Source organism: Anastrepha obliqua, chromosome 5 (genome assembly GCF_027943255.1).
Source record: "Anastrepha obliqua isolate idAnaObli1 chromosome 5, idAnaObli1_1.0, whole genome shotgun sequence".
Taxonomy (NCBI): domain Eukaryota; kingdom Metazoa; phylum Arthropoda; class Insecta; order Diptera; family Tephritidae; genus Anastrepha; species Anastrepha obliqua.
This window is the reverse complement of record NC_072896.1, coordinates 2,742,759-2,761,024: the sequence shown is the minus strand read 5'-3', so window position 1 is coordinate 2,761,024 and position 18,266 is coordinate 2,742,759. Positions and strand designations below refer to the sequence as shown.

The window sequence follows — 18,266 nt, the reverse complement described above, 5'->3', positions numbered from 1 at the left end:
CTCGAACTGAGCCAGGAAACTAAACGGCAAAAGTGGCTGATCGCTTGATTTTATACGCCAGTCTATTTCAGGTTAAGATAAACTTATTGCTTCAATTTGATTTTAAAATAAAATTAATATGTTTGTGATCTTAGCGAGTACATTCACATATACATACATACATATAGGCTTTTTGTTGGTATTTTTTATTAAGAGGACTTGATAAGCCATACCTTCTAACAAAAATATAAAGCTCGTAGTTATTTCAGTCGTATTACATATTAAAAAAAGTATGCGTATTATAAAATTCTGTATCATAAGCAGATAATCTTAATAATGGGTGCACGTTGTTTATCACGTGAAACTCGTGCGAGACATTAGCTGCTCAGGACAGGGACGTTTTGTTGGCAACAAATTGAAAAAGTGCTCTGAATAAACTCTTAAACGCCTGATAATCCCATCATAAAATCCTACCAAAAGAAATATTTGTAAATAAGGCATTGCCTGCTTTCGCATGCTTCTCTTAGATTTTTTTATTATGCGGCCTGGGGAAGCTTTTGAGCTTTAATAGGAAAGCGCCTCACCTTACTCACTGTGTTAATTTACTCTTAAATGAGATTCTTGATTCTTCTTCCCTGCATAATACAGGGTGGCTATTGAAAGTGGCTTCAAGAAAACAAACCTATTAAATTTTCTTCTGCGTAGGTAAACAGCTCAATTTTATTTTCATTTTATTCATAAATCTTCTTATTTTACGAAAATGGAGGATTAGAACAAAGAAAATAGGAAATGGATTGCGCTGCTTTCACGCGTCGGAGTCTTGAGGCTCTTGAATAGTCTTACCGAGCGCGGAACAGTAGTCAGAAAGCCGAGACGGAAAAGTTCAAAGGCAGGAAACTATCGCTGGCGTAGATGAATTTCTAGAATTTCTAGGAGTTATCTGCACAAATCGGTAGCAGTAGACAGTCAGTACAGACAATTTCAGTATGTTTGCAAGACTTGGAATGAGGTGATGTACAGCACACTAGACAAGGCTAGTTTACCTCCGGCAGGGACTGAGGACGTGGTCCGCGTACTATCTATGTGCTTGGCTATGGTCTATCATCTTTCAAAACCATAGCTCAAAATACAGGAGGACAAAGCAAAGTGTGCCGCAAGATGGTGTCCTTTCACTCTTGCTTTTCAACTTCTATATCCTGTAACTGCCCCAACCACCAGAGGGATTTTTACTGGTCTCCTATGCTGACGATTGTTCGCTAAAGGCGTCCGGCAATGAATTGATGATTTGTGTTTCAAAGTGAGCAAACGTCTCGTTATCTCGCTTTTTCACTGCGAGGTATCTTCCGCTTTCCTCACTAAACTCATGACGACCCTCTTTTCTACTTGGACGAAGGAAGTTAAACTGCAGGTAAAGGTGAAAGTCGATGACACACCAATATCGACCGTAAACAACCCCAAAATGATAGGTGTCACCTCCGACAGTTTGACCTCTTTTTCGGCACATACAATCGCAATTGCCACTAAGGTCCTCGACCACAGCGACGAGATCCAGAACCAAACACAACTTCAACTACTGGGTTGCCCATGTGTTTTTTTTTTTTAAATAAAAGAAAAACACAATTTTTTTGATGTTGACGATAATAATCATTTTATTTGGTTCAAGTAGATTTGTTGACATCACTTTTTGAATGTGATATCTCTCAAATGGCCGCCTTGAGCCTGTACGGCGTATTGTGCCCGTTTTGCAGCATTTTCCGTAGTTTTAGCTAACATTTCGGCTGGAATAGTGGCTATTTCCTCACGGATGTTGTTCTTGAGCTCTTCTATGGTCTTTGGCTTATTAATATAAACCTTTGATTTTAAATATCCCCACAAGAAGAAGTCAGGTGCCGTTAAATCGGGCGAACGCGGTGGCCAGTCAAAATCGCCATTTTTCGACATCAAACGACGAGGAAACAATTTCTTCAAAAAATCGATTGTAGTGCGAGCTGTGTGTGGTGGAGCGCCGTCTTGTTGAAACCAGAATTGTGACTTTTTCGTCGTAAAGAGGTACCTCTTGAATTTCGTGAGGATTTTCAGTGGCGTAAATAGGGCAATTTTGCTTGTCCATTCAATAAGAAATGAGCCTCATCGGACATGATGATTTTGTTCCAAAATTGCTCGTCATCTTCAGCCATTTCGATGACTCTTTGGGCCCATTCCAATCGACGAGGCTTATCCGCAGGCAACAATGAATCTTATTCGGGAATAAATGCAAATCAATGCGAATAATTCGTAGTAAAGTGGTCCGAGCAATGCCCAACTGCTGAGTTCGGCGATTTTGGGATGTCTTTGGCGATGTCTCAACACTGGCCCGTACAAGAGCAATATTCTCATTCGATTGCCTTGGTCGATTTTGATTTGGCCTCTTTGGATTAGAAAGAGCATCACCAGTCGAAAACCTTTCGTACAAACGTTTAATTGTGTTCTTAGAAGGCGCACTTTACACATTATTTAATTTTTATACTCACGTTGAGTTTTCACAATTGACTTCTTTTGTTGAATGTAAATTTCAACAATTTGGGAGCGCTCGCGTGGCATGTACTGTTCCATGGTAAAAATCTGCTTGGACTGGCGCTTTCAACGCGGTATGTCATTAAGCGATCTGACGTCTCTGTCAAAAGATACAGGGTGGCCAGATGGGTCCGTCGAATATGGGCAACCCTGTATTGGATCGGACAGTATATAGACAGACATTAAACGACATCCATCGAAAGACTCTCACTACCTTCTTAAACTCCCGATCCCCGAATGTCGTTATCGAAGTCCGTTGCAGACGAAGAGCTTTAGCTGCCTCGTAACTTTGACTCGATTACGATCTGAATATTGTAGTAGGTTACACTCCTGCTTATTCAGAATCTACCCCAGCATTCTGGATATATATACGGCATGTGAAGGTACTAACCACCTATTCACGTGCCGTCTCAATCCCACTCACCTAACACCTCTCTCCCTCTGGACCCAACCCGTTGAAACAGCACGTTTCCGGGGCTATCGTTAGGTGAGTTAGCCGATGATGATCGGTGACAGGACCTAGTGAACTGCTACAACAACAATCGCTTAGAATTTTGCCAGAAGTTCACTCAAATGGTGGAAGAGAACGAAAACATGTTGAACTGTATTTTTATATGATGTAATAATGGAGTGACCCTAATCTACAGATACTCCACGAGAAAGAATTGCATACGAGTACACTTGGCATTACATCCACTTGTGTGGAGCATTGTCGGGCCTTAATTCTTGAAGTAAATGGTGCAACTTGTTACATAACATGGCCTGTTATAACAGAATTGCAGCGTAAATTCCGCGGATGAACCCCAAAAAATACCTATCCAAAGCAAGATCAGAAGACCTTTGATTTGTTTGTAACTAATCGTTGCGTGAGACTGAAGCAGTTTTTAAGAAAAGTGGTGTTATTTTATCCATAAGCACGATTCGAGGATGTTTACGTGCAGAATACCTCAAATTTCGGAGCACATTGAAAAAAGCTAGGGCTAGGGCAAATTCAGAACGGAATTGAGCAAATGTAATATTCACGGAAGAATCTTCCTTTTGGACGAATATTTACATACGTCGGTCGTGGTGTACTGCTGATAATCGACAACTTCAAGGATCCAGTTAAGGTTCCTGTTTGGGGCCGCTTCTCCGAACAAGGATATGGCCGTTTATTTGTGTTTACCCCCAAATTAACTGTAGTTTTGATGAATATAATTTACCATCAGTTACGAAGAGTTGTTTTTCTGGTTCAAAATGCCTTCGCACTTACAGCGACCGTCGTCTACTGTGTCGTGTGGCGTGGCCACTAAAACGATCCCTCCTCTCCTTCTGGGGAGACACCCTTCCTGGAACTGCTTTCTATATTACTTCGGGAGGGCCCAGAACGGCATCCATAAAGGCCCAATTCTATTCACCATACTCGTATTTATAGCCAGCTTTCATGCTATAGGCTCATCTTCTTGTGTCTCTATCTGTGCGGCTTTGCTTTGTTGCACTGTGTCGAGGTCAATCTTTTTTTTTGTCCCGCGTTCGAGCATTTTGCTGATTATGTGCGATGTCAGAGCATTACTTTCTGCGAGCCATCTGTCACAACTAAAAAACGTGTGTTCAGCATCATCGCTCGATGCTTCGCAATATATGCACTTGGAATCGGTTATCTTGCCCATACGGTATAGGTAACTCCGGAAGTATCCGTGGGCCGAGAGGAACTGAGTTAAGAAGTAATTCACTTCTCCGAAGTTCCTTTGGACCCATTTATCAATTTATGGAATAAGTTTCGCCGTGTATCTGCCACTCGGTTCAGTGTCCCATCAGCTTTGCCACCGCAGCATGGTTTGGCGTCTCCGTTCTGGGAAGCTAGTGATGACGTGTTCCTTCTTGGAGTCCCACGCATCCATTCGTTCCCAGACCATGAGGTCGACGGGTATCTGACCACTGATCACGAAAATTGCAGCGCCTGAGACAGTGCGGTAGGCTGAGGTAACTCTGAGTGCCGCTGTTCATTGCAAAGCCTCCAGTGTTTTGCGCTTGGCTTTGCAATTTAGCAGGATTCCCGATACTTCGCTGCCGTACAGGAGAATTGAGCCATAATTAGCTTTCTTTTACTCTGTGTTGACCCACCGATGTTTGCCATTAATCTACTTAGCATACCCGTGACCTTTGCTGCTTTGGTAGCCGCATGCCGTATCTGGGCCCAGAAAGTAAGCCTGCAGTCAAGTTGAATACCTAAGTATTTTACTACTTTTTGGGTTACTAAGGACGTGTCGCCTATTTGCTTGCTGACCTCGAGTAGCATGTGACCTCGTGTCATATGGATGACCTCGGTTTTATGTTTGGCGAGTTCCAGGCCGTGGTCCTCAAGCCATATTTGCGTCCTTACCATGACTTGGTTCAGCTTCCTTCTAGCGTCCTCAGTGTCCCGAGCTGGTATGACCGCCGCTATATCGTCCGCGTATCCCACTAGGTATGCTACAAACGGCTATTGTGTCTAAAGTGTCAGTGCCCCAACTACTATATATTGGCGCGTACACCCTTTCGGGCCGAGCTCTTCCTCCTATGTGTGGCGTGCGTCTTGATATTGTTTCACATTTGCAAGGACCTACAGTTTCAAGCCAACTCCGAACGGCAGATATTTTTTTTATGAGGAGCTTTTTCATGGCAGAAATACACTCGGAGGTTTGCCATTGCCTGCCGAAGGGCGACCGCTATTAGAAAAATGTGTTTATTAATTTTGCTTTCACCGAGATTCGAACCAACGACCTCTCTGTGAATTCCGAATGGTAATCACGCACCAACCCATTCGGCACGGCGCACACTGGGGATTTTTGTACTGAGATGCGGAAAAAAGTATACATACCAAAAAATATTTACATTTTTACTACTAACGAAGTTATATATATTTGTGTATGAAAAGAACATGTTTAAAAACATTATTTTTTAAAACTATTTTTTAAAAAAAATTTTTAAAAAAATTTAAAAAAATAATGTTTTTTAAAGTTCATAAATTTTATTTTTAAAAATATATGGAAAGAACATGATTTAAAACAATGTTTAAAAACTGTTTTAAAAAAATGTTGAAAATCAATGTTTTTTCCATATAGAAATATATACTACTGCGTTATTTGTAAAAATATGAAAATTTTTATATGGACTGCCGGCAAGTGAATAAATAATGAACAAATATTTATTTTTAATGATATCATACATACACAAATTATACACATTACATATTCATATAAAACATATTTTTTTGCAAATTTTATTCTTGTAAAAGCGCAATTACTTCCTTGCTTAAATCACTGTGCTTTTTCTTATTGAAAGAAGGTGTCAAATGTGATATCAACGGGTCTGATGTCACCATCATTCGGTGCATGATGTCTTGATTCGTGGCAATTCTGCTGCATTTTCTGGAGTGTCTGAGTCTATACTTTTTGTAGTCTTTGTTTCGACATTCCTGAGCCTCTTCAGACAATATACCCACAGGGAAAATACAATTTTCCATTATATCCTTACCGTGTATGAGAGTTTTATGGAGAGTAGTTGGCATATTGTACCATTCATACAAAGTAACAAACTTTTTTGCTGTCTCCATACAAAAATCTCCAAATTTTGTTGGGTTCACTGGCTCACGTATGGTTATGGCTTCAAGAATAACAGCAAATCTTTTAATTAAATCTTCGTCCAAACCTGTTATTTCAGAAACTAAGGCTGGATTAGCAAAGAATCTTCGTGACGTGTTTCCGGAATTTGTTGTGCCGGATCCTTGCTTGACAGTATCAACCTGTATCCCAATTTTATCTTTTAGCTCTCGCTTTATCAATTGTTTTCTGGCTTCTTTTATTGGGCGAGTATGTGAGTCGACTCGTCCTCGTTTAAATTCCATATTATAGGCTACATGCAGAAGACACTCCATCAGCTTGATACGAGCATGGAGAGGTGACATGCCGAATTTCAGTGCTTCTTCATTTACGGGCCTGGATTGAACTTCTTCAATTTTATTCATTTTTGAGGTTGTTGCTCCACAAATAAAACAAGAAGATGCTGCTAATGTTTCTGTCACAAACTGCGCTGTTTTACCGTCGATCATCGAAAAATATAATTGATGTTTTACTTTAAATTCACGATTATTTACTGTGACTTCGGTTTCTCTGAGCTTCGATATTTCCTCATCTACTTTTCTCTTTTCGTTTCGTATAACTTCAGAAGTCTCTTTAACATATGAAAACTGTAATGTTCTACAATACTGTGTGGAGGAAGCTTTATCATTAATCCACACTGATTGATTTATGTTGTCACTTCGTGATAATTTTAGTGGTACTACAGATGTCATATATAAATGAGAGTCAGACACTTCTTCCGTTGAAAAACTTTGGAGATACTCACTTTGTCCCGAGGCTCCATCAGAACCCCATTTAGAGTATAACGTGAGATTTTCGCTTGTAATTTGGCTTATCTCGTTTATTGATTTAGTCTCTAAAATTCTTTTAGTAGTGTGATCCAAAAGCTTTTGTAAGGGTACGCTTGCTGAACTTTCAGTAATAAATATGCCTTCTGGATAACTTTTAGTCTTTTCTTCCGAGAGTGCTTTGTAAGATACAAGTATGTTATATCCTTCACGTTGTAACCAGTGCATAAGATACTCATATTTTTCTTTTGTGAGTTCTAGCTTTGTAAACAAACCAACTGTTTTTTTGGGGCAAATTTTCTGATCAGCTTTCGAAATATTAGATGTAGAAGCAAAATCAATCACTTTTTGGGGAAACATAGCACGTACTTCATCCCTTTTATATCGCTTAGCACGATCACAACACTCGTCAAAGGATTTTCGTGGACGACCAGTTTTAGAGCTGGTAGAAGGTTCACACTCATCATTACTTAAGTCAATTTTAAAAGTTCCTTCAAGCCAACTTGCGTTCTTACTTTCAAATCGCGATTTTGAGCGCTTAGAATCTAACCACCTTCGTTTGAATTGAGAGTAAAAACGTTTGTACACTTCATCCACAATACGGTCACTTTTATGTTCACTTATGACAATGTATGATTGTTCCAAAAATAATTTTAATTTTCTCCTATCGTTGTCACATTCCAGAAGCTTCGTGCATAAATCCGCGTATGAAATGGTGAAACTTTCCATTATATATTTGTTTACATTGACAAACTCAGTAAACAGTATAATTATTACGATTCACAGATTATTATTAATATAAACCAGAAAATATTTACGCACAGGATACATGATTTAAATTTGTTTGGGTTTTAGCAAACAAGTGTAGAAATGAATTTGAAGCATTTTATTATTGATAATTTGTACATTTGTATACAGGCGCTAGTTCAAAGTGGACGAAATGGGAAAAGGGAAAGGGAAAGAATTTGATAAATTTAAATCACGAACCAAGTCGCTAAGCTGTGCTTGCGAAAATCCTTGTTTCATACAACTACTTTCTTCGAACTCGCTTTCACTGCTGCTTGCTTGATTGTCAGAATTCTCTAACATTTCAATGTCATTACAGTTAGCAGAAGATGGTCCATGTATCGCAAAGATTCTACACAAGACTTACACACAATATTGGGCACCCAATATTTATTCTTTTGTACATACTTTATCCCAAAGTATGCTTGGTAGGTTGTTTTCACAAACTCTGTGATCTGTTTTCTTTGCTTTTGCGAACAAAATTTGCCACATATATAACAAAAACTGTTGCAATCGTTAACACAAGGTTTTCGTGACGAACTCATATTTTCGAGACAACTTTAAAACTGAAAAATGACACTAACTGATAACTTCTCAGTCTAACAGCAGAAAGTGTTGTACCTAAATATGCAAACAGATAACGAAACCGTAGTTAGGTTTAATCAAATTAGTGCAACTGTAGGAGGGCACTTTAAATTTGTTTAGTAATTTTTAATTTTGCGTTTATCTCAAGAACCAGAGTCAATTCAAAATATGTAATTTCATACTCAATATATATAATGATGCTAATAGTGCTAATGAAAACCATTAACAAAATTATTGCCGCAGATTTTTTTTTTTTTTGTTTTGTTGCCCTGTGTTATCATTGCCAAAAAAAAAGGCAGTGGCGCCTGGTGGCACCTGCAATTGATTAAAACTGAAAGAGACGCTATTAAGGAACACGTTGATACTAGTTTCTGACCGTAGGTAAATGTAGCTCAACTTGCAGATCCAAGAATATGAAGGAATATGATTTTTTTTTTTTGTTTTTGTAAAATTAATTATAAATAGATAATCAAATGCTTCACAGCCTTTGTTCTTCCGGCTAAAATATATAAAAATATCGTACCCTAAATGAAAAATAAAAAATTCGAAGTCGGCTCAAGCAAAAGGAAAAAAAACCACCTTGGGCTTTGAGGTTTTTTCTTAGTCAGTTCAATACTATAAAACAATTATACTTTTCACATATCTATAAAAAAAAACTGTAAGTCGGAATTTAGTAATTCTTTTTGATTTTATTGTTGGTTCTATTCTGGAATTTAGAAATACCATTAAACATTGCGTAGGTGGTATGTTGGAAATTTGACTTTTTTCCGCAAAATCCCCACTGTGCGGCGGCCGCCCTAACTACTTACTGACTAATAAATAGCTACGAAAAAAGCTTCGACAAATATTATATTTTTGTGGTACCTAAAATATCCCACAAAAATGTTTACCGTTATATTTTAACTGTAACAGCTGAACATTTCATATACCTAAAATGTAAGAATCACATAGTTTCCTATGCCGATTTACCATAAGAATGTGTAAAAGTGTGGCAACTTAGCCCCTAACCGTAAAATAAAATTGTGACGCAGTCCTCCATATCGCCGTTACACATACCAAATATTTTTTTTTTGCCATCTCTATCACAATTCATTGTAGAAACTTTGTTTTGTGCTGTACCAGCTTTATTGAGGGAAACCCCAATAGGGTCAGATTGGAAAAAACACATTTATTCCGTAATTAAAAGAATTTTTTTCGTGAGAAGATACATCAAGTTTATGAGCATCGCCACAGAAGTAATTGGCAAATTGCAAAGCAAGGCAAAGACGCCTTGGCAAAAATACAGCAGCAATCGGCTAATTTTCTTGTTGAGAAAAAGAAACTTTGTACTTTCAGTGTGAAAGCTTTTGCTTGCGAGATAACAACTATGGTGTACAGAATTCAGAAGGTGGCGCCTTTTGAAAACCGCCACTTTATTTTTGCGTTTTTAACAACCAATGACGTCAACGCCAGATAGGAAATGGAATTTAAAAAAAAACTACAGTGGTGGGAGATATCAAATTGATTCCGACCTAATTTTGCAGTTACGTTTTATACACAGATAGAAAAGCACGTCATTAAAATGTGTTCTATGGCTTCGCAGGCAGTGCTTCAAAGGATCGTTCTAATTTTTGTTGACCCGCGATATTATTGCGGTAATAGGTTGAACTCCTCCAATGTGGTGGGCTTGCTAGCGTACGCAAAGGCGATCGCGGCGGCTAATAGATGAACACTAGCCAGATTTCCCCTTCACAACATCGGTCATTGCGTTGCTTGCGTGTCATGGAGCACCGTCTTGTTGAAACCACAGATTGAATGTGCAATGTTTTCGAGCTCTAGCCACAAAAAGTCGGTTAACAAATCACTATACGGTGGAGCATTGACGATAACGATGTCTCCTTCCTCGTTTGGAAAGAAAAAGTTCCGATGATGCCGGTATGCTGCAATCCGCACCTAACTATCAATCTTTGTCATTGGTAACTGTGGCAGCTGTTGAAAAATAACAGTTGGAAAACTGTCATTGCTATCTGGTCACCCTTTATTTCATCCGAAAAATTCATTTGAACGAAGAATTCAACCCAGTATCAATCGGAAAAACAAATAATAGACATTGTCTCCGTCATCCGTCTGCCTACAAAAAAAATGTACTCTTAAATCTTTGATCTGCACCGATTCGTTGTATTATAACCGAATGTATTGTATTTTAACCGAAACCCACATTCTGGTGTGCAAAGATTTAGGATGACTTATATCACTAGGGCTCTCAGAACCATCCAAAGTGAAGCTCTAGCACTTATAGCCCTTGCAGAATGTCAGCTGGAAATTTTTAACTCACTGCGCTGGAGGAACGTTCCCCCAGAGGTATTGATATACTAGGACACTCGCACATACCAAAAGTATTTAGATCGCTTTGCTTGATCACGGCTACTGCATAGTGCAGCCATTAGCGTGAATAGCTCTTGCTGGCAGATATCTTTTCAGGAGTCCAGCAAACTCTCCGAGGTTGGAGTCTCTGATATCATAGAACCTGGGAAGGAACAGGCGTATCCGTACGTAGTGATAGCCAGCCTGCAGTTAGAGCCCTTGGTTCATTCACTTTTAATTCAAACTTGCAGTGGACTGTCGCCGATCTCCACAGAAGATGGTTAAACAGAAGAGGATTCAGCTCACTTGAATGTAAACAAAGATTGTGGAGACCAAAATAGGACCGGAAACGAACTCGAGACATAGAAGGGCAGATGTATCTACTATCTTCGGAGTACTTGCAAGACATTGCCAAACATTTAATAAAACATGTTCACAGACTGATTATGGCTTTTCGAAGATGCTGTAGAAGCATCGAGCAGGAAACAAATTTCTCATGGGAACACCATCCTTAGATACTCAAAATCTGGTGGCCCCTACCACCTACCACCTAGTTTTTAATGTATTTGTATCCAAAACCTCCCAAAGATAACCAGTTGCTCCATCTTTTTGAGTTCCTCCCTACCCATAATCACAGTTAGAAACTTTTAGAAATTAATTTTATTTTAAACAATACATTTTATTCCATTTTTTCAACGGCATTTAAGTTGGCCATTAAAACAAACTCCAACCCTACAACGCCGTCAACAGCCTTAATTATCTGAAGGAGGTATACACTCCACCTTCTCATTACCACTGTTGATCAAATCGAAGATAGAATTGTCATTTAGGAAGTTGTTCACTTTTGGTAAAGCAATCGACTCAATAGTTTCTGTAATAGTTTCTTCGTTCTCATTGACGGCAAGTTGCACCACTTCCTCCAACATCTCGTTCATCTTCTCGTTTATGCCAGCTGAACCCAAAATACCCTGAATATCAGACTCCACCTCGCCAATGTGCGTACTAATGGACAAAGTCTTCAGCTTCAATTTGCCACTTAAAATGCCCAACGAGTATTTGATGGTACCCGAAATATCGATATTTTTAACAGCGAATTTAGCTTGCCCATTACCAACCAAATTAATAGTGAAACCGGCTTTCTTCAAAATCGCACTCAAATCGTATTGGGTGTCAACGTTCACATTGCTGAAAATTAAGCGGAAGGTTACTTTGCTGGTGATCGCATTAATTTTCATCTCATCGATTTCGAACTCGTTCAAGCCATTCAAGCGGAAGTTGTCCACAACACCTTGCAATTTCAAAGACTCGGTATCGATGTTGACCTCTTTGTGTGGGATCTTGAGTGGAGCGAGTGGTGGAATACCCTTACTAGGGAAACCGCATGGCATCTGATCACGAATGTCCACAAGAATTTGTTCGGCTGTGGTGGAGAGGGAGCGATCAGCTGAAATGTGAAACAGATTGTGGATAAGTTAAATGGGAAAGCGTAATAAGAAATTTCAAAGCGAATATTATAAAGGAATATTTTGAGGAAATCTGAATGCCACAGCGTAGGTGTGAGTTCTTGTTGCCGAAAAGTTCTTTCGATTCCCAGTCATCCTTGAAAAATCTTCCGATGAAAAATGCTTAATAAATGCCGTCGGGCTAAATGTATAAGTGTTGTTTTACCTGTATGTTCATATATGCAATTTCTAATTTCCCAAAACGAACGCATTCAACCCTCAACTTACCAAGTAAATTAGTGTCTTGTCCGGCTGTCGCGAAGGCCACAATGGCCAAGAAAATGATTGCGGTTTTCATTGTAAATACGAACTGCTCGTGCTGCTAACAGTTGCCTAACTACTCTCTCTCTTGGCGTGGTAATGGCTTTTTATAGAACCAACCAAATATTAAAAGTTACCAATATCAAATAATCAGTCATAAAACTCAAACCAATACAAACGAAGCCAATAAAATCAGAATAAAATCATAACATACATTCACATTGCAAAGCTTTTTTTTATGATTTTGTGAAAAAGTTAGTGCGGCTCTTGTCCCACAGTTTATTATCCCAAACGATTGAAACAATTTCCTTTATTCTTGTTGAGTAAGAAATTTAGATTGATATATGGATGTACTTCAAGTGAAGTGGATAAGGGCTTTGTTTTTTGTGTTTTTTTATGTGTGACATTTGGTTTATTTTTTTTTAATTTTTATTTATTTATTTTTTTTTAATTTTTATTTATTTATTTTTTTTAATTTTTATTTATTTATTTTTTTTAATTTTTATTTATTTATTTTTTTTATATTCTAACTTGACTCCTGAACTTCAGGGGCCGTTCAAGTATTACGTAAGCAGATTTATTACAATTATTTACCCCCCCATCCCCCTTGTCAGCAAAAGTAAGCAAAGCTTTTACCCTCTCCCCCCATGCTTACGTAAACATTTTTCTATTAAAAATGTATTTTTTTATATTATAATTATAATGTTATAATTATAATTTTAAAAATAAGAAAATAGATTTAGAATAGAGATTAGATTTTACCGATGCAGTATTCAACATAGAGTAAGGGACAAAAATATTATAATCTTACGAACATAACAAGCTTATTTAAAATTTTTGGTACACATATTAAATTCAAATTGACAGTCTTCAGTCCATGAAACCCGAATCCATGATTCTAAGTTTTCGATGACATTGGATTGCTTCGATTGCTGCTCCGTGTTGTGAGTCTGCTCACTTTCATCCGATTTTGGAATGTCTACGTCGTTCTCATCGAGCCATTCAACATCATGGTGCTCTAAATTTTAAATAATGCACATCAGTTCATTAGCACGACGAGCAGCGACTCTTACAGGTCTAACATTCCTATCAGTGTGCGTGTTTACTTTTTTATGGATCTTCTCGATGTGACGATTTAGTGACTTGATGGAAGCATGATAAAGACCACACGTTTTGCATGTTCGACTTCATAGCCTCAATTTTACCATGACAAAAATAATCGTAGGACATTTGCAGGAAATCTTTGAGTGAAGCACTTAAGCGTAGAGCTAAATTGACTGGAAGATCAAGAAATTGCTCTCCTTCATCCAAAACCAAGTCATCAACTGTTTGTTTTACTTTTATAGGTGGTGGAAGAAACCTATTACCTAGTAATCTGAATAGGCCACTTCTTGGACGACAGCATTCTGTATTTCTACATTTCACAATTTGAAGCAAGTATTGGCTTTCACGCAGATGTTCTGAATACCATTTAATGTCTGGAAAATCAGGAACATCTTGTTGACCTGCCCCAACATATTTTGCAGTAATTCCCATTGAACTCCATACTTCAGCAAATACATTTCCTGCAAATTCGAAATAAGATCTTTCTAAATTTTCATCAATTGTAACCCCACGTTCATCCAAATGAGACCCAAAATGGTCATGAGGCAATATTAAACCAGCCAGTTCCCGACTAAGAGGAGCCATTCTGCGCTCTACTCTGTTGTATGCACTTCTTCCAGGAGCATTGGTAGCTAAAAACAATGCATCGAGATCATATCGCTTAAAGTGTTGTATAGCAAACCCTATGACTTTTTCATAACGCGGATTTTCATCTGGCCCTCCATCAACCGTCATGATTACCACTGGTTTTACTAGTCCATGGTCAGTTTTAGCTAATGGTCGAAACTCTTCAAGTTCGAGAAGCGTCTCGAAATCCTGAGCATGAGTATTAGCAGTAGATGAACTATGCTTTTCACTTAGAATAGCGATGTATGTTGGTCCAGAATATCCAACGGCTTCCGGTTGTCCTAGCATACTGGAAGTGATTTTGATAACAGCATAAACAGATGGTATTAATTTATGACGCTCAGCGATTACCTAATCGTGGTCAGATAATTTGATTCTATATTCCATGTGCATTAGAAGAGGTGCTTGCTTATTTGCCGCAGTTACGCCAATAGGGACTCGAGCTTTATCATCTTGGGTGTCTAGGGTGTCTGTCTGTTCCGGATAAAGAAATCATTTCATCGCCTAGGGCCTGCAATCCCGGATTCGATAGTCTCGCTCGGTCGCCAGCTTGATTTCTTGATTTAACGTATTACCGGTTTCTCGGAGACTCTATTATTATCGGACCCCGTCAAAATTTTTGGCTATATCACCCGATTATAAAAAACGAAAAGTCCAAATAAAAAAAAAATTGTTGTCACAACAGCCAGATTCACCTGACTCATTATGTACGGCTACCAGTACGTGTACTGCAGTATACTGCAGTGTCGACAACCTGGCTCACTATAAACGTACCCTAAAGCGAGTGCCTAAACGTATGCGTGTATATTTGCGGGAATCCCCGAAAATGCGTTTCGTTTTCAAGCATAGACAATGTGAGGGTTGCCATTCGTGTAAAAAAGTAAATAACTACCGATGACGTAATCATCATCTAGACTCCCCTACCCCCCATGTCATCCAAAATAAGCAAAACAAAGACACCCCTACCCCCGCATAGTGCTTGCGTAATACTTGAAGGCCCCTCACTGCACAAAAGTCGATTTAAATGGAATCGCAAAAACTCTTGCCCTGTTCGTGAAATATGCTCATTTCGTATTTCTTTCCACCAATCATTCAAATTTTATGACACAAAGAACCGATTTTCAGTGCAGATATATGTATCTGAGTATACGAGTGAGTCAACCAGTCTCTGAGTATTGAAACAGGGAGCATCACTGCTCAAAATAATATTTTATTTTCTAACATAATCTTCAGCTCGATACAGTCTTCCTTCAGCTGCATAATCTTCCTTCTGCTCCTACGTTTATCCAATATTTCGATGACCTCAAAACTATACGCTTTCTGAACCTAGATCTCACGGTGCCAAGCCATTTTCTCATGCATAGGAACCTAATTCATATAATTGCCGTAGCGACAGCGAAGTTGTATACCAGCGCGCTGTCATGGTGGAAGATAACTTATTTTTCTGGGCATTTTACTTCAAAACAGAGTGGAGTCGATCCAACCGCTCAACATAATATGCGTCGGTGATCGTTTTGCCTTGAAGTTGTTGTTGGAAATGTCTCCCTTGGCCTTCGTCGGCTGCCAATCCCCATGAAAAGTCGAAAGTCTCAGCTATTTCTTGGTCTCTATTGGGCTGTAATCGCACCTTCACTAGCCGATCATCTAATATCATTCAGTGTATTGGACTATTATTGGGTATGGTGACCCCACTTACTGAGCTGATACGATCGCACCAAAATGGAATAAACCAGTCATAGGCGACTAAATTGAATGGTAAAAAGTTCCCATAACACTTTTTAAGCTTTTGTTTGATTTGTGTGAGGGTTTTTAGTATTCCAGAGGCATACGTAACCATTTTCTCCATTTTCGCAACAAGAATATAAGTGGACCAGACATAAAATTTACAAACTAAATGGATCCGGCCGCCGTAGCGACATGGGTTGATGCGTGACTACCATTCGGAATCTCAGTGCATCAAACACCAAAATTATGGAACAAGTGTTTCTTCTAATAGCGGCCGCAAAATGGGCAGGTTAAGTTCCATAAGCAGATAGCAGTATAAGATTTATTTTTCTCGACTTCCTGAATAGTTGGTTCCTTTTAATTTCACCTTAGCTCAAAGGACTCTGCCTACCTAAAATTCTACTAATGGTAAAATGCAGCAAGAAAAATTACACAGGTCTACAAAATTTATTTTTTTATTTAACTTCTGGTTTATTTGCTACGCGTCTGAAGCAATTATACTCGTACAATTTAAAAATAATATATTATTAAAAAAATTTTAATAAAAATTTTAAACCATATTTGAAAATAGAATTACCTGGAAGCAGCTACCAAGAGGTGACACACGTTGTATACCGGTTCACTGCCCGATGCTCCTCAACCAAGAAAACTGCTTACGCCCGATACCTCTTCTTCCTTCGATCTTGCCCTGCGATATGAGCTGTAGCAGTTCATATTTCGGATTTTGCAGAATATGATCCAGATGCGATGTTCTTCTACATTTCTATTAGCTATCTAGTACCATTCCAGTCACCGTGAACACTTCGCAGCACTTCTTCATTAGATGATAATATAAATTCTGAATGGCTTGGATTTTCATCGACGTTCAAATGCTCTTCCGTAGTCTATGAAACATAAAAAGACATACTTTTGCATATTTCTTCAATTTTCAACAAGCACCTGGATACAAAATAAGACGTCTCTAGTGCCCATTTTCCCACGGAAACCAAATTGCGTTTGTCCCATTGTTTCTCCGCATTTGTTGTGTAGAACTTTAAGAAATATTTTTAGGGCGCGACTCATTAGACTTGTCAATCTATATTCATGGCAGTGCTGCAGTACTAAATTTTTTTGGAAGGGAGATGAGCGTTAATTTCAGTCAGTCTGTAGTTGTAAATTCTCATCATCTATAAGTTTCAAGTTATTTAGAAGGCATAAAAATGTCGTCTACTCGTTACATGGAGAAAATGTGCAACAAATCAGGCGAAGAATTATCAAAAATCAACGCGAACTTGCACTTACACTAAAATTTAATAGGCTATAAAACTGCGTGCCCAATTTGTTTTTTTTTTTTTTCTGATTGAAAAGATTGAACCTTTGAATTATTTGATATTTGTTGTAGAATGAACTACGCTTTTATAAAAAAATAACTGCAGTAAATAAACAAACAGGTGACATTGACAAGGTGCTTTTATAATTTTGTTGATAAATTCACTCGTATTTAGATCAAAGGCTTTTTGTCATTTCTGAAAGGTGCAGTAATAAATTTTTCTAGTCTAATTTACAAAAAAATAATAAAACTCTTTAAGATGGTTAACGTGATTTACCTGATTTGTTATAGGCATTTCTAACACGAGTTTCAAAAACAAAGCCATAAATTTTCGGCAAGAAATAGTGTGAACAGCACGTGCATGACGACTGCTTTTCATAACATCCACCAAGAATAATTTACTATTTCTAAGCGTTGGATGAAGAGGAAGCATTATTATTTCCACTAATCTAAAAATAAAAATATTGTAAATATTAAAATACAAAGTTAAAATAAGCAATGCTTCTGTGCTCGGGAACTCAGACGACTGATTCAACTGACAAGATTAGCATTAATTTATAATTGCTGGGTTTGTCACGTGTGACGCTAAGAGAAGTCGCTTGGTTACAAGAAAATAAATAGAATATACGATTTTTGCACGCATGCAGATCTGCCTTAAAGATTGAAGTGGTTCAAATGTAGATGTATGCATAGAAAAGAGGAGAAGGATTTTAGAACCTTATAATTTTCATTTATTCTATGATTTCTTTAGATTTTGCATATGCACATACATGCAAATATATTTTACAAGGAGCATGCAAGGCAAACTGCTTACAGTATATTTTACCCAAATACAGCCCGCGCAGCAATATATTTACTGCGGTATTTATCCCTCGTCTCGGACCAGTGGATGGGCCACGAAGGTTGTGTGCTTTCACACCTTTGTACAATTTGAATTTTCGTTGTTTTATTTCAATTTAAAATCCGATACCTCTAAATTGATCACCCTTTTTATATATAATTATTTACTTTACAGCCGTGCGATATGAGGTATTACAAATCATAACCAATTCATTATTTTTATTTTATTCCATAAACGGCTTTTATTCACCATATTTTGCGACAG

General features: G+C 38.1%; 1 protein-coding gene across 1 annotated transcript; it reads right to left on the bottom strand.

Moving 5' to 3' along the window:
- Positions 1–11,278: 11,278 nt before the first annotated feature.
- LOC129249411 (uncharacterized) lies at positions 11,279–12,467 on the bottom strand. Its single transcript, XM_054889215.1, has 2 exons — positions 12,364–12,467; positions 11,279–12,077 (listed from the first exon to the last, which is right to left on the bottom strand). Exons 1-2 carry the CDS (start codon positions 12,431–12,433, stop codon positions 11,386–11,388), a joined length of 762 nt encoding a protein of 253 aa, XP_054745190.1. The 5' UTR covers positions 12,434–12,467; the 3' UTR covers positions 11,279–11,385.
- Between the last annotated feature and the right edge of the window lie 5,799 nt (positions 12,468–18,266).

Bases quoted from the DNA above. Each gene is read 5' to 3' on its own strand.
- LOC129249411 (XM_054889215.1), bottom strand. From the start codon at position 12,433: ATGAAAACCGCAATCATTTTCTTGGCCATTGTGGCCTTCGCGACAGCC. The intron at 12,078-12,363 runs GTAAGTTGAGGG...TTCACATTTCAG, and splicing joins ACAAGACACTAATTTACTTG to CTGATCGCTCCCTCTCCACC.